Source organism: Triturus cristatus, chromosome 9 (assembly GCF_964204655.1).
Source record: "Triturus cristatus chromosome 9, aTriCri1.1, whole genome shotgun sequence".
Lineage (NCBI taxonomy): Eukaryota > Metazoa > Chordata > Amphibia > Caudata > Salamandridae > Triturus > Triturus cristatus.
The window spans coordinates 365,244,022-365,262,113 of NC_140592.1; the positions used below are offsets into that span (position 1 = coordinate 365,244,022).

The 18,092-nt window shown below is 44.1% G+C and overlaps 1 protein-coding gene across 2 annotated transcripts in view; it reads left to right on the forward strand.

The window, feature by feature from the left end:
* NPRL2 (NPR2 like, GATOR1 complex subunit) overlaps positions 1-17,148 on the forward strand; it is a 141,454-nt gene extending 124,306 nt beyond the window's left edge. For both annotated transcript variants that reach the window (XM_085625157.1, XM_085625158.1), the window contains exons 11-12: positions 6,463-6,605; positions 16,553-17,148. In XM_085625157.1, coding sequence (XP_085481283.1) covers positions 6,463-6,605; positions 16,553-16,620 — 211 coding nt within the window. In that variant the 3' untranslated portion in view covers positions 16,621-17,148. The remainder of the gene's footprint in view (positions 1-6,462; positions 6,606-16,552) is intronic.
* The last annotated feature ends 944 nt before the right edge of the window (positions 17,149-18,092 follow it).

Genomic DNA, 18,092 nt, shown 5'->3' on the forward strand with positions numbered 1-18,092 from the left:
AGGGCCTTTGCTCTCAGGAGGTCTGAAACAAACCCTGCACGGGAAGAGGGTGTTTCACACCCCCTCCCTCAGGATGACCTACTTATTAGCACTCCTAGGCCAGCGAGCTTCAAATAAGCTCCCGCCTTTGAAATGCAAATCTGGCTCCCCTCACAAGAGGAGGCCAAGCCCCCTTTGTCCGGAGACCTTTGGCACCTGGACAGGTGGGAAATTAACATGCCCACCCCCAGGCTAGTACCATCCCTTAGTTAACCTAAACTCATGTGGGTATGACTTTTCAGTAGTGGTCATCATTGACAGGGTTATGCCCACTTCCCACAGGAAGTGGTCATGTAGGGGGCGTAGTGACCTCAAGGGTTACTAGCCCATTGGCTACCACCCTATACTCACCCAACGCCCATAAATTCAGTATTTAGGGGAGCCCCTGGTACCAGGAAATCAGATCCTGCCAACCTGAAAGCCGAAGAAGAATGTGATGAATCACATCCTGCAAGAACTGAAGAACCAGCAACTGACCTGTCACCAACCCTGCCGGCCTGCCTGCTGACTTTGACAGTTGCGCCAAAAGTCGACTTGTCCTGCAGCTGCTGAGTCCCCAAAGCCCGGGAGACCTGCCAGCACTTCACCCAGGAACCAAGACCCCCGAGAAGTAACAGACCTGCTTCCCTGCAGGCATCCAAAGACTTCTGTGAGGACTCCGTGACCGCAGAAACCCGACACCTGAAGACACCACTTCACCCGTCGCTCCAAGCCTGAGTTGAAGTGGGCCAATGGTGTCATCATGATCCCCAGTCCTCCAGATACAGATTTTACCATGGTTTTGCCCCAGTAAACTCTGACATCGCCTGCAACCTCTGCACACAGGCCCCCTCTACCGCGACTGCTTCTGGTAAGGAAACCCCAATGCCTAAAGACACTCCTCGCCCCTGGGTCATGGAGAAGAGGTGTCCCTATGTCCCTGAACATAGTGAGGCCTGAGCCCCCCTATTGGTTCAGCCTGACTGGCCTCCCAGTCCGAGCCTGCTGCCTCTTTATGCGAAGACCAATCCCCATAGAGTAACAATGGGCACCCGGCGCTATATTGCACCTCTGGACCTGGCCGCCCTACTGCTGCTGGTGGTGTTTTGCTGGTGCTGCCTTGGACCTTGCCCACCACTCACCTTAACTCCTGGAGATTGGTTTCATAAGTCGCTGTACTACACCTGAATGTCGACTTTTTGAACTGAAAAGAATTCCTATTTAAAAACATACTTAACTGAACGATTTTCTTCTGATGCCTAAACATATATAAAGATACTTGCTATTTTTATAAATTGCCGTGGATCTCCTTCTTGAGTCGTGTGTCTTTTATTGACCATTGTATGTATTTTCAGATGTCTTGCTCGCCTCTTTGATAACTTAAGGCTGCTCGACCACACTGCCCCCTAGAAGAGCACGTTGGAATTGCCATAGCAAGCCCCTGTCATCTTATTAGGGCACCCCTGGACTCTTTACAGAATATATCTAATTTTGATATCATATAAAGAGCCAGCTTACTGCAACTCTGCATGCGTCGGTGCAGACAAGGACACTGACGTCAGTGCGCAGGGGAGGCAGCTATTTGTGGCTCTGGCATAATTTCCGGGGCAGTATGGAGTTGATGCAAAGCAGCACGATGCAAGGGAAGTGCTGAAAAACATCTCAGGATTCAAAAGTAGATGTTGATGACAGATCCAGACCAGGTATTTCTCTGGTGTCTAGGCTCTTCACATGACTCGATTTTGTGTGAAGACTATGCCTGGATGAACCCAAATGCCACCTGGGACCAGGAGGCCAAGCTCTATGTTGCTGAACACTGCTGTAAACCGCGTAAGGGCCAGTCTTGTTCAAAGTCACGTATACCATCTCAAGAGAAGCCAAATAGATGTCATTCACCTCCCGATTTCCTCCCCTCCCCCCCTGCAGAGTCGATTCCACTCACTTTTTCCAATCCAATCCTAATTCCCAGGTCCCTTTGAGGCACAGCAACAAGGCTAAGCCCTCAACAAGCTCATGCTAAGAATATTCGACACCCTATTAGTTCCCTCCGGTGTGCCTACAGACCCCAAGGATCTGTAGAGGCTTCCAGACAGTCAACTCTGACTGTGCCTCTGGACCCCATTCTAGGGTCAGCCCCGACTCTGGGGCCTATGCCTGCATGGGCTTCCCATCTTGCACAAAAATCTTTGCTGATTCCCCTTGTGTCGATGCCAGCACCGAAGTCAGGTGAATAACTGATTGTCATATCAGACATTCCACAGAGGAATCACCGTCTTTTGCTGTAGGTATTAGGAGGGCTGCAGAAATTGTTGACCTCCAATTGCCATCTGTTGAGGTAAAAACAAATAGCCTCATGAGGTCTTGCAGCATGGGCAGACCTCTTCAGAACTCCTCCCAGCCAGTTAGGCCCTAACGGATTCCTTTAATGGGCACTTGGGCAAAACCTGTATCTTGCCCACCTGTGAACAGGCAAATTCTTAACTGCGCAGACCTGCTCCAGTGGTCCCATCTTTTCTCCTCCAGCCCCTACTCTTGAGAGTCATGTGGTGTGAGCTTCCACAAGCAGGCTAACCCTAACTCTTTCCCGACTAGACCTAGAGAATCTAAATGGATGGAGAATTTTGGGGAAAGATGTTCTCTGCTTGTCTGGCTCTTAGATCAGTCAATACTAGTTGCCTCTTAGGCAGTTACTCATAGGTGTAATGGGACATGGTGAGCGAGATCTTGCCCATGGTCCCAGAAGAGTTCCATGCCAATTGGCACAAAGCATACAGGATGCTTTAAAGTTTGTCACTGATTGGGTAGGTCATCCGGTAACAGTGTTGTGCTTCAATGCCATGCATGCATAATATCCATGGGCTTTTTCAGTGCTGTCGAAGCGTTTCTGATGGACATGCCAATTGATGGCTACCCTCCCTTGGAGGAGAGGATTCGGCCCTGGAGTACTTCAAAAGAAGCAGAGCCACAGCACACTCCTGTAGCCTTTCAGTGCCTGGGCGGCACTATCCTCAACAGTAACACCCATTTCAAGGCTTTGGACGGGGCATCCAGCAGAGGCCGCACCAAGGCCAGCTTCTGCAACAGCAGACCTCCCAGTCCTTTTGAGGCAGAGGTCAGGGATCCGGCCGACAACATCCAGGCTTGCAGGGGCAACACACTACCCAGTGCCCTGCCCCTCCTGCCACATCTTCAAAACTCCTTTAGTTGCCCTCAGTGGCACATTGTCACTCAGTCAGAGGCTGGATAATTATCACCTCAGCGGGAGGCAAACCATCACATTGGACTGATGAGTTCCACTTTTTCATTTTAGAGAAGTAAATCCAGGCTCTCTTGGAAAGGGGAGCTATTGAGAAAGTGCCTGCATTAGAAATAGTGACTGGATGTTTCTCCCGTAATTTCTTTGTGCCGATTAAGGACAGAGGATTTTATCCTATGTTCGACCTTCGCCCTCTAACTTCGTCCTCAAAAAGGTCAAGTTCAAGAAGCTCATCCTGGCCCAAGTTCTGTCTGCCCTCAGTCCAGGTGACTGGATGGTGGCACTAGATTTGCAGATGTGTATTTCCCATCCCATTCCGGCAGTCCCACATATGTTTCCTGTGGTTCTGAGTGGGACATAAGCATTTTCAGTTCTTGGTGCTCTCTTCATCCTCCCCAGTGCCCCTCGGGTGTTCACGATAGTGATGATGGGAGTCGCTAAACATCTTTGGAGTTTGGGAATACCAATCTTCCCTGACCTTGACAATTTGTTGCAGATGACGAGCTCACCTCAAACAGTCTTGGACCACCTCCAGCCAATCTCTTGACCACTCTAGGATTCTCCACAGATGACCAAAGTCACTGATGACTCCTTAAAAGAGGCTTCCTTTAATTGGGACCATCCTGGACACTGCTGTTTCGAGGCTTCCCTCCATTTCGAGTCCAGTATATTCTGGCTAGGATGCCAATGTTTCACTCTTTGACTTGGTTCTCAGTGCGAGTGCTTCTTCACCCTTTGGACTCCTGAATCCTGCTAATAGACAACGCCAAGTAGCAAATGCAGGCTGTGCAGTGGGATTGGATGTCTCAGTGGGCTCAGCACCAAGGCAACCTATCGGATTCCATCCAGGTGTTAGAGGAGACTGCAAAGTTTCTGCAGTGGTGGTTGCTAGACTGCAATTGGACAAGTGCCTCACCCATCTCCCTACCCTACCCAGAGCTGACGGTCGTGACAGGTGCATAATTTCTGGGTCAGGGATGCCGGGTAGCAGATGTGAAGATGTCGGAGACCCAAGTCTTCATCAATTTGCTGGTGCTTTGGGCAATTCACTTGGCAATAAAAGCCTCCCCCCGTCTGTTAATGAGAAATTGGTGCAGGTACTCACAGACAACAGCACTTTCATGTGGTACTACAACAAGTAGGGTGTGAGGTAGGATCATGAGTTCTGTGCCAGGAGGCTTTACATCTCAGGAACTGGTTGAGCCATCAGGGCCTTTCCCTGGTCATACCTCACCTTGCGGGATCTTTAAATGCCAGGGCGGACGAACTCCATCTTTATTGCCTAGAGGTTCAGGAATGGCAATTACATTCAGGGGTGGCACAGGATGTCTTCCAGCAATGTGAAGAACCCTAGCTCAATCTTTTTGCCACTGCTGAGAACACGCAGTGTTCACGCTTTTGCTAATTGCAGATTCCAAGGCCGTTCTCCCTCGGAGACACCTTCCACCTGGAGAGGAGCTTGGGGCTTTTGTATGCCTTACCACTTCTACTGCCAAAAGTTCTGAATATGAACAAAACCCAACCTATCCTACTGCCCCATACTTAGCCAGGAGAGTGTGGTACACAGAACTTATAGCCATGACCATCTGTCCTCCAATCCGATTACCTCTTCAGGAGGATCTTCTGTTACAGCAGAGGAGCAGAGTCCTTGATTGAAGATTTAGCGGCAACAGTTGACTGCTTTTGACCTCCCTCCCAAGATGTTTGATATCATCTTGGCAGATAGGTGTCCATCCACCCAAACCATCTGTTCTGGACAATTTGTTGTTTTATGTTGTAAATGTTGAATGTGTTTGTCGATGTTTTTAAAAGGGATCCTCACACTCAAACCTTTTGCGCCACAGTCTTACTTTGGTCCTTTTGTTCTTGATGCGCGCTCAATTTGAGACGGTGCATAGCTGCTCTCTGCGTCTTCCAGCTCTGATGATAGTTTTCCTCATAACGATAATATCAGCTCATCTCATGATTGAGTTGCAAGCCCTGTCTGTCCAGCAACCATACACCATATTCTTCAAAGACAAACTGCTGCTCAAGGCCAAGATGGCATTCTGACCAAAGGTTGTCACCCTGTTTCATGTCAGGCAGTTCCTCACCCTTCCAGCGTTCTTTAATCCACATCATTCATGTGTCACTTGGATCCCCCCAAAAAGTACGTTTATATATTGATCATATCAAAGAACACCTGTGGATGATTCCACCGGCGGCAATGCTGTCACCATGGTATTTGCATGTGGAGTGCCTGTGTAGAACATCACACAGGCTGCAGAACGTCTGCACACGTTCACGAAGCACTACTGCCTTGATAACCAAGCCCCGCAGGAGAGCCCCTTGCCCATGTGATGCTGCAGGACTTTTTGGTCTGAGCCAGCGTTACTGAAGGTAAGTAACTTGTTTTTATTGGGAGATGGTGTCTTGTGTCTTGGAGTGGTTCTTTGATGGGCATTCTGCGGTATATGCCTAGGGTTTCACCTTGTGGAAATTTAGTGTACGTCTGATTCTTCATATTGTAAATGGATTGTGTTTTGTGAGTCTGGTATCCCCTCTGTTGCATAGTTTGGTTAATAAGTCTGATATTCCTCCCTATGTGATACAGTGTATGTGAAATTCATTTCTTGTATAAAGGAGAAGGTACAATCCATAATCCCTGACCCTGGTTCAGAAGTGCTATGCTTGTGGGATAGCTGCTCCTATGCTGAGATGTACCCTTTTTCCTGCGTTGACAGTCTGCAAGGAGACAAGCTGCTTGATCTGTTGCCTTAGTTAGCACCTCTTATAGAGAGGCTCTTAGAGGGTCCTGAGGCTATCCGTGTTTACTGTGCAGTATCCTAGGTGGGTCAGGTTGTTTTCCATGGGCACCGCAGGGCTACCAGCAGCATTGTCATCCAATTTGGTAGCAAAGGTATTCCGTATTCTCCGTGGGTCTGGCACTCCAGAGTAACAAAATCAAGCTGTAAAGGTTTACTCTAGGTTCCTCTGGAGTGTGATTTATGTTTGAATGCTTTGCTCCTTCCAAGTAATACATGACCTGTTTTCTGTACAGTGTTTGCTTAAGCTGAAATCAATATGTTTTAAATCCATTGCTCCTGCCTGTGAGTTTCTTTTTTTTTCTTTTCAGTCCAACATCTTATATTTTGTAATGCAGTAACCACCTTCCCTGCGAGGCTGTGACAATGTTCTTTGTGTTTTAGGAAGCTTATCCAGTTTGGCTTGATGAAGGGTCTGATCCGCAGATTGCAAAAGTATCCAGTGAAGATCGTGCGAGATGGAAGGTGCCATCCTGCTCGGCTATATACTGGCTCGCATAGCTATGATGAGATTTGCTGTAAAACAGGTACAATAAATTTAATCTCAAAAACTAGTTTTGAGACACAGGCTATGTCAGTCTCAAGCCAGTAATATAGAATTATTCATCAGCCCACCTTGCCAGTAGGTGCCACGTTACACTAATATTGGCAGAAGATTAGGGCTCCATTTTATATTTTTCAAAAAACAGTCCTCTAGGATAATTAAAACAAAGAAGTGTCTTTCATCTCTTAATCAGCTGATCTAGTTTGAGGTTGTGTCGTGGAGAGGTACAGCTTAATAGACAAAATTAGATTACAACTATACAACCCTCAACCTGAGGTTAATGGATATATAGCCTGTAAATTTCGAAAGTGTATGCACTAATATATGATACTATGTAAAGCTGGATGGACAGACTAGGCTGGTGTCTGCTTATGCAAAGAGTACCTTACAGTTTGATGTGATGTCAGTGTGTATACAGGCGTGAAATGTGTATGGTAAAGCATCATCCTGGCAGCGTGTATGTGAATGTTCCATCCTGATGTCATGCCTGTGAATGTTTAAGTCCACACATTGTGAAGACTAGGTGGCCTAATTAATGTGAATGACACCCAAAGGATGGCAGGATTAATGTGTGTAAATGCCTAACCAACAGCAAAGGGTTCTGGTAAACAGCAGAATGCCATATCTATTAATGTACATAGTATGACAGACCCAGAGGTCATCTACATGGAAGAATGTGGTCTGACAGGAAAGCATATGTGTTGTCTGATGGAAAAAGGCACGGAAGCATCTATCCTTCAGCAGTCAAGGTTCTGTTTACGACCAAAATACTCAGACAAGAAACACAGATTTCCTCAAGTGTGGATTCCTTATTGCACTGTTATATATTGTAAAGGTTTTTTAGCAGTTATAAAGCTTTCGCCAGTAGGTAGTTATAGTTGGGACCTAATTTCTATTAAAAAGCTGTTTTTCAGTTGCCTATATCTTTGGCGCCGGTTGACGAATCTTTATGAAATTTTCCAAACAAATTCGACGCTCGCTTCAGCTACTGTCTGGAAAGTTTTGGGGTGATCCGTGAAGTGGGGGCTGAGAAAAAAGGGGGGTAATCCCAAAATGTGTTTTCCGCATATTAATTCCCATAGGGTCTTTGAAGAGGTCTACAGCACGAACCACTGAACGGAATTACACCAAATGTGACAGGAAGCTAGATCTTGGTACAGAGTCGTGCGTTTGGGTAGTTTGGTGTAAATCGGTTCAGTAATTTTAGAGATATTAACCAAAATCCAAATTTGTATATCTAGGGGCGCGGATCCACCCGCGGAGGATCCACAGGTTCGCATGCCAGAGCAAGGCCCTGATTGGCTGGCTGTACCCTCACAGAACACTTGCGGACGCCAATTTATATGTTGGAAAATAGTGTTCAGGGCTAAAACGTGGTTTGGATAGTAGTTGAAGGGGTCAGGTGAGAGCTTCCCTGACCCCGTTATGTACCCCAAACTAGGCCTAAGTAGCAAACGACCTTTCACCTATATTTGTCCTACCTTGCTCTGAATAACGGTCCTAGCACTGACCTTTTACCCAGTTATGTGCTGAATAAATGTCATCGGTTTCCTTGAAACTAGCCTAATTTATTAGGCATGAGGATTCTTAGAAAAGTCCCCTGCACATGACGTACATACCAGGATTAACATACTCTGTATAAAAGTCATGGTCATCTTCATCCTTGGGTGAAAGAACTACGTTTTGTTGGTATTGATTTAGGCTCATTTACATAATCGTACTCACAACATATCGATACTGATAGGAACCCCTAGGCTATCTTTATGGTATAAAAGAACTATACCTTCCCAAGATAGACAGAGGAGAAGCTTACATGCTGACACAAGACTCTGAGATTCCGGCCTGCAGAAGCTACAGCACGCAGCGTTCTGACATCTCTTGCGGGGTGTCCAACTCGAGACCAAGACGGGGTCCTTCATTCTCTCCGATCAGATAATGGGGTTGGCTCTTTCCTAGGGGGAGTCTTGGGTTTACACCCTCATACATGCTAGATACATGTAGGTACACTTAGGTAGGGTTAGCATCTTAGGAGTACGCTTGGTTACTGTCATGTTTATATGCCTGCATATACTCACTCTTTCTGCACCATGGTAGAACTCTACCTTTTATTTACTCTATTGGTGCTCGTAATCTTTTACATTTGTTTCGGTCTAATGATTGTCGCAGCAAACATGTTTTATTCAAGAATGACGCTGGTTCGATAAATGTTTATTGAAAACGTCCCCAACGTTTATTCTGTATCTCTCTGAGACTAAATGAGCACGAGTGACTGAGCGAAAAGTACTGCACTGTTTCCACGATCCCTGAAGGGTCGAGAGTTATAATGTTCAGTGGTTGCCAGAGATTATTCGCTCCTCTGTAAGGTTACTGGGCTTATAGTGGCACTGTGGGCTAGCTGGTATATAGGCTGACAAATCCTGCGGGATTGTCCAGAATCGGTCTAGACACCAATCCCTTAGTTTATGTTGTCCGAACAATGCACAGATACTGCAGATTTGTAGGAACTACACGAAAACCCCTTGTGTATGTTAAAAAAGAGGGGCAAGCATGTGTACTGGGGTCCAAAATACCAGAAAACCATTTTTTTCTCCACTCGTGAGATCCGCGATAGCCTCGCGGGCCCCAGCGATGCCCCCCGTGCAACTCTGTGAAGGCTCTGCGGATCCAGTGCGACTCAAAATAAAATATAAAAGTACTTTTACTCCCACACTTACAGACACTCACACACCCTCTGACATACCCATACTCTCACGCTGACACTTACACCCATAGACACACTCTGACACCCGCTTACATGGCCATAAAGACACTCTCATACACACTCATATACCCATACAGACACTGTCACTCTCGCTTACATACGCTTGCCTACAGGCACAGTCACACCCACAGGTTACATCCATATAGACATTCTCACACCCTCTGACATACCTATAGACATATTTTCACACTTGCAACTACACCCATACAGGCACTGTTACATCCAGTTACATACCCATACAGGCAGTGTCACACCCATATATACACCTGAACAGACACAGTCACACTCTCTGACATACCCATTCACCCACTGTCATGCCCATACTTACACCCATAGAGACACTCTCACAGCCATTTCCATAGCCATACAGACACTCTCACACATGCTCACATAGCCATACAGACACTGGTACACACATACTTACACCTATACATACACTGTCACACTCACACTCACATACAGGTACTGTGATACCCACACTTACACCCATACAGACACTCTGACACCCTGTGACATAGCTACACACAGCCACGCTCATATCTACACCCATACAGACACTTAAACACCCATTTACGCATACAGACACTCTCACACCCACACTTATACCTAAAAAGACACTCTCTCACCATCTGACATACCCATACACAAACTCATGCACACACGTACACACTCTTACACTTACATTGCCATAAAGACACTCTCACCCATGCTCACATACCCATACAGATACTGTTACACCCACACATACACCCATACAGAGACTTTCACACTCGCTTACATACCCATACAGGCACTCACAGTTACAACCATACAGACACTCTCACACCCTCTGACATACACATACTGTCATGCTCCTATCTATATTATAGAGACAGTGTCACACACAGTTACATACCCATACAGGCACTCTCACACCCATACTTACACCTATACAGACACTCTTACACTCTTTGACATACTCATACACCCACTGTCACGCCCACACTTAGACACATAGAAACCCTCACACCCACTTACATACCTTTAGAGGCATTCTTACACACGCTCACATACCCATATACATAGTGTCACACTTATACTTACCACCAATACAAAGTTACACTTGCCTATGTTTGCTGTGCCACGAAGGCTCCGCGGTTCTTAAAAAGTTTTATTATAAAATATATATATTATTTACCTATGTGAACTACTACTTTAGCATTACACACAGTAAAGAGTATACCTACCTCTCAGATCTTAGTAAGGTTACGGGGACATTTTAGTTAGGAAATAGAATTTATAAAACCTTAGGAATTCACTGAAAAAAATAAAGGATACAGGGACTTTATAGTAAGGCTTACATTTTACTCTTACAAAACCAGAGAAATTAAGCATTTATAGTTACCTTAGCTAACTATAACTTAGGCCCCACAATGCACTGCTTATGACCTCACATATTACATCACTCATGACATCATGCACTGATTCACGCCACTGTACAACCCCACATACACCCACTCCTGTTTCCACACACTCACAAACCCATTCATAGACCCATACAAGTACTCACACACCTACTTGCTGATTCATAGAGCAACTCACACATCTAGTCACTCATACAGCCACTAGCTCACCCACTCACTTACCAAAACAGCCACTCACACATCCAGTCAAACATACACTAACGCACCCACTCATACACCTATACATCTACTCACACACCGATTCCATCACCCATAACGCTTTTCACACACCTACTCACTCACGCACCATACAGGTACTCACACACCCACTCAGTCATACAGATACTATCACATGAAGTCACTTACCTATACGGTCACAAGCACACACTCGCCCATACAGCCACTCTCATTCACTCACCCATGCAGTTACTCACACATCCATTCACTCACCCATACCCCACGTATGTACCCACTCACTGAACCATACAGCCAGTCACACACCCCATCACTCACCTATACAGCCTCTCACATACCCACACACCACTGACACACCAACTCACACATAAGTACAGTCACTCCCACATCCACTTACTCACCCATACAACCACTCACACACCCATAGAGCCACTCACACCTACTCAAATGTAGATATACACACAGTCATACAGCCACTCACATAATATGTTTTACAAATACTATCACTCATTAGTAGTATACCAAGTATACACATTTAATGTTAGTAATATCTTAGTATATATCTTTAAAACTCTGACACTTTTTGTAAACACTCACAATAACTGCATGATGTCATCAGTGATGTCATTTGAGATGTCATCAGTGATGTCACTGACCATGTCATGAGTGATGTAATATGTGAGGTCATAAGCAGTGTGTTGGGGGTGTAACTTATAGTTAGCTCAGGTGACTATAACTGTTGAATTTCTCTGGTTTTGTACAAGTGAAATGTGAGCCCAACTATAGCGTCCCTGTAACCTTTGTTTTTTTCAGTGAATATATATATATTTTGAGACAAAATAAAGGTTAAAGTAAATTTATAGTTTGGTGAATTTGTCAGTGACAACATTAATATATTAACACACACATTCACCAGTTATAGTTAGAGGAGCTAACTATAACTTGTGCCCCCGCCATGCACTGCTTCTGACCTCACATATTACATCACTCAAGACATGTTCAAGGACATCCTTTATGACATGACTGATGATATAATTGTTGCCATCACTGGACGAGAAGCTCCATGGGACAACCGGAGCGCTCTTTTTTTTAAATTGGCGCTCCCTCAAGGGTCTCGAAACTCAACCGTCCAGATAAGCAATTATTTCTCAACCTTAATTTCTCAAAATCTACTCAACAGATTGACACCAAATCAGAAAAAGCCCTATCTGTGGACCAAGATCAAGCTTCCTGCCAAATTTGGTGTAATTCAGTTCAGCAGTTTTTGCTGTAGTCTTGTCTAAAGAAGTTTATGGAAAATGCTTGGGGATTTTACGTTTGGGACCCCCCCCCCCCCCCCCGTTTAATGGATCACCCGGAAACTTTCCATGCACAAACTAGTCAAAAAGCAGCACCTTTTTGGAACGTTTCATGAAGATTTGTCAAACGGTGTCAAAGTTATTAGCACCACAAAAAAACGTTTTTCCTATGGAACAGCTGATCTAACTATAACAACCGCCACTAGGTAATTATTTTTAATCTATAAAAATGTTATTTATATATATATATATATGTGTGTGTGTGGAGCGAGAGATATATTGATTAGATATACTCACCATATTTAGCCTTTCTTTCAGTAATGGTGAAAAAAACTTTTTTCATTGACAGTGCTGCTCTTAGAACATTAATCAGCCTACTTGCCAAGTTCAGGCTCAGCCTTGATGCAAGCATCTACCAACGAATCTCCCCAAGTGTATGACCATAAACACTATGGACTTGATTTCCAACCTGCATTTTGTAGTGCGTTTTGTAGTATTTCAGAGTGCTTTTCAATAACACTGTGTGGAGTTTATCCATCCACAATTATCTCTACATATGTGGGCGGAGTTCTCCGCCCAGATTATGGAGTCTAAACAGACCCAAGTATACGTTTTATTAGTAACCACGGGTGGGACTGGAGGGAGTGAGTGGGTGGCTGGTAAAAGGAGCAGACTTATGACAAGTGGATAGGTTTAGGAAGGTTTAAGAGGGGTTTAGGGAGGGACGTCACCCACCCACACAAGAGTAAACCATTTTTTTAACTATTTGGGTGGAGACATGAAACTTACACTTTTGTAGTAAGTTTACACTCTGAGTTTGTAAATACCGAAAGCAATACATTTAATCCAAAGTGTAAATTTAACTCAAAAGTGTAAGGTACCTTTATGAATCAGGCCCAATGAATGCAAAACACATTGCACTGTATTTTCTTTCTTTTTATATATTAGCACATTATCTCCAAGAAAAACACACATTTCTCAAAGCATAGACAGACATAACTGCAGGCAAACAATGAATAGTAAGAGTATGACACTCAAATATTCAAAATCTTTTTAAAGTTTACTGTAATCCAAGTAATACATTGTGTAATATAAAAAAAATACATAGTTCAGATGACATTTACAAAGCATTCAGCCTTCGGTTTCATGGTTTGCCAATGTCACCAGAACACCTTGCTGCCGATACAGGCCTATATTACACAGTTTTTAAAATATTTAATCCAGTATTTATAACTACAGCAAACAATCCCAACTTGTTAATAAAATAAAATGCTGTTAATGCTACCTAGGAGTTTAAACACTCAAATTGTTGATGAGTAAGTTACAAAAGGTATTTGTGATTCAGTGTCCCTTCCTCAAAAAAGAAAAAGTCCTCCTTTCATCAGAAAAAACATACATCTCTGAACAGTAAATGTACTATATAAGGGGGTTCATGGTTCCTTGGTCTGATGTTTTGCAGGCTATAGGGGGTTTGTATAATGTACCCAGAGATATAATTTTATGCCTTTCCTTTGTATCTTTCTTTGTTGGGCTTCGCACATCTGGTACGCTGACAAATTTAATAAAATCTGTTGTTAACAAAAAAAAATGTACGATATAAAATTAACTTTTTTAGGTCTCGCCTGGCGTAGGCTGCGCGCATGCGCAGTCTCGCTGGTGAGATTTAGTGTTAACGGGTATTTTCTGTAAGGGGCTTTAAGCCCCGCCCCTCTGTTCCATTGGCTGGCTTCACCGTTTATGGTAAACGGTGGCCAGCCATTGGAACAGAGCTGTGCATGACGTATTTGCTTGGCTTTTTGAGCCGTCCCACTTGGACGGGCTCGCCTGAATTACGTTCGTCGCAAAAGGTTTCTTATCTTTATGGGGCCAAACACATGGCCCATAAAGACAAGAAACCTTTTGGCAGGCGAGACCGTCCAAGTGGGACGTCACAAAAAGGCAAACAAAACGTCACAGTCACAGACGATTACATTAAAAACAAACGATGGCCCGCTCTTACTCCGAATTCATGACCTGTGTACGTAGCGGCCATCTCAAAACAGTACTCCCAACCAAGATTGCCCTAGTACACCTTCTGATTAGTAACCAGCCCGCTCCTTAGCATTTTTCAGCATATGGTATAATATGTGTCAGACCTATGGCTATTTCAGATTTTGTCTGGTATTGGTTTTCGCCGAGCCCGGTACGAATTGCTATGGGCTGTGTTTTATATTATTTTAATGGCGTGCTTAACTTTGTTCCGGATCACTTCGGGTTCGGAACCTCAACCATGTTATATCTCTCCTGATAAACCATCTCACGTTCACTCTTGGCAAAAAACATTGTCGCCTCTATAATTAATCATCCACACCAGCCTCCCTGACGTCTCCTCCACTCGCGCTTTAACGTTATAACGCCTGGTTCGCACGCCAGGTCACCCTTCTCTGAGAAGCGCGTGGAAGTAGAACGCAACAGGAGGCGAAGTAGAAAGCGCTGGGCACTACAATACCCAGTAGTCTGCTCGTCGCGCACGTGCCCCGGCCACGACGGCCTTGTATGTCACGTGGGTTGCTTCAAACCAACCGGGTTTGAATGCTGTGGTGTCCCGGTCCGTAGTGTGAGCGAGCAGATCGATGTAAGATGGCGGCCGTGGAACTGGTGAGTCTTCGTTAGCCGATAGGAGGAGGGGTAGCATGTGCGATTCGGAGACAGGGGATGAGTGGGAGGGTCATCCAACCCCCGTCGCCTGGTATTATTACGGGGAAGCATATACAGGCACAGTGTGGGTTTCGTGGAACGTTCCTAAACTAAATTTAGTAGCGGAGGGGTCTTACCCCGACCCCGCCTTAGGCCTGTTTCTTTTATACCCGGTAGTGGTGGTCCTTTATTTTTGTAGCAGGGATGGCACTGCGTTAAAGCTAACGCACTGTTTCATACATTGGTAATGGGGGAAAAATGTGGCTTCTGCCTGCTTTTTTTGTTCTATTTATGTACTTCTGAAGCAATCGCAGCACCCCGCGTTTTAGCTTAAGATGGTTCACGCTACAGTAGGGTGTGCCGCGATTGCTTCAAAAGTAAATAAATAACAAGCATGCTGCAGAGATCTGCGTGCTGTACAGATTATGATGCGGGTACGGGGAGGGGCTGTGTTATGATTGACGCTGCAGATTCATTATGAAGGGCAGCTTATGACAGGGCTGCACACGTGCAAAGTAGACACTGTATATCTGAGGGAGACACACGCCGCCTTGGGGAGAGCTGAGCCAGGCCTTTGATTTGGCTCCAAGAGCCAAAGCTCAGGAAGAGCCATCAAAAGGTGTAAATCAGTCCAAAATGTCATGAAAAATTATGATAAAGACTTTAAAATGCTAAAAAAGTGTCTTCAACATTTTTCAGTCTCAATTAAGTACATACAAGTATACCATTAAATTGAGTTTCATCTACTGAAAGTAATGTTTTTTTTTTTTTATTGCAACATTCACAAATGCTCCTGTGTCACGAGTTGCCCAAAATGTGTCCGTTAATCATGTTTGCTAGTTAGATTGCCTATACGGTCATCAAATGTGAAACAATATTATTTCATATTTACTATACCTAATGTAGGTTTTTGTAGAGTGCAGTTCCTGTACTGAATTGCATCAATGAGCTCTCAAACTGGATGAGAAGGCCCATTATTGCAAGTCAATATGTCTCACATTTGCAAGAGTTTGACCTATTGGTTATCAATAACAATGCATTTTATATAGGTTTAAAAACACAAAACATACATAAAAGGCATTGTCATTTACAATGCCAATAGCTCAAACTTGCATAATTGCGAGACCTATTGCATTGCAAATGCTTGTTTTATAATGGGATACCAAAGTCAAAATGTATACGTTTTGGTTTGCCGTAGGGGATTTCACGAACTTCTACTAGAGTGTCCTTTTACCTGCCACATTTACTGAAGTCATGCCTGCGAATGCATGGGGTCGCAGATTAAGAATAGGGTAGGATATTGAATGTTACCACTGGGGCTGTTAAAGCTGTCTGACACATACGGTTTCATAGCTGTAGACTAGTGTGATGTTCTGCAGACACCAGCCCAGTATGAGCCCGAATTTTAGGAAAGCATGAGCGGCCTCTGATATAGAATTGAGTCTAAATCTATGTTGGTTCTTATTAACAATTGGCTGTCTTCTCCTCACTGCTTTGTATCCTTGCTAAGGTGAGTGTCTTCCAGGACTACCTGATGTTCTCTTTCAATTTGTTTTAGGAATGAGTTACAAGGAGCTGGATGAGCGTCTCGACAATGACCCGAACATCATTGTGTGCCTGAAGTGAAAGCGGGACTCTGGTTATACTGACTTTCAGTTCTACGCTCCTTTCCCTGTGGCAGTGTCTGCAGAGTGGCACAGAGGCCAAGATGCAACTAAACGAAGAGGAAAGCCCTGCAGAGATATGGAAGATGTAGGTATTTGACTCTTGAAAAGGAATGCTTACGAATGGGCCTAAGAACACAGGTGTATGGATGACCAAAGATGTTATTCCTGACCATAAAATTGAACAATTATTGTTGTGGCTGAAGTTGTTGATGAAAATGGAGACTAACATGCCATGGGGGTAGGCTGGATTGGGTTCTTCTCATTGTTCAAAGGCTTCCAGTCACTGTGAAGTTGACACCTTTTCGAGTAGGGTGGGAAGGACAATCAGATGAAAGACATTGGTTGGAAACTTGCAGAGGTACTAGAAAACTTCGCTTGCGCCATTCAAGCATGAGCCCGAGACAGACCATCACATTTGTCTTTACATCTCAATTATTTTACTGCTGTAATAAAAATATTTTCCTCCCAAATAAAATACTGGACGTGACTTGTTCGTGCATTTGTTTTCAGTGTACATTTCCCATTACTATTGACTGATGCATGCCTTCCGCTTTGGCACAGGCTTAACATGCACTTTGAAGCTTGAAGGCAAATTGCATTACTCTTTTCTATATTTGTTTCATGCATGATTTCGACCTAAAGGGAGCGAGTTCTTTGGTGTTTGATGTATTACCATCTTCCTGATTTTGTTGAATCATTATAGGTCGCTACCAATCTTGTCCTCATGAAGACCCTAGAGCAAAATATGTGTTGGCTGGAATTTAAGATGCGCAGAGCGGATTGAACCTACAGGAGAAAAACAAAAATTAACCAAAAAACTGAACTTCGTTAGAAATGTGATATTTCATAATTGCTCTGAATAAATTGTATAATTAATAGTGTGAATATCCGTACCACAAATGTTATGTAATTTCAGTCTGGATTAGGGGGCCTTACCCATTCCACTCAGAGATACCAAATAACACCAATTGAGTACTTCATACATAATATAAAGATGGCATTACAGTGGTGACTCTGATATAGGAAACTCTCATAGATGCCACATCAGTCATATTAGTTTAGCTATTCACAGCTTGCAATGTTGTGATAACAGGTGTTGCTGGCTGAAACACAGGCACTTGTACATTCCAACATATATTTTATCGCCAAAAGGATCTATTTTAGCTATCACATTTACAACTTCTCAGCTTCTTTACAAGGTAATGGAAAAATTACATTCTTCTATTTATCCCAGCTTCTTCCTCTTATCTGCTCCTAGATGTTTCCATGCATGTGAGCTTTCCTTGTACAAAGATGCCACAGTCTGCAAACAAAGAGAGAGCTGTTCTGCTGTGTAGTGTGAAAACCTTCCTTTATTTTCCCACTGCCATGTTGCAGAAGTACCTTAATATGAATACGTGTATGCGAGTTGTGAATTATGCATGCCTACAT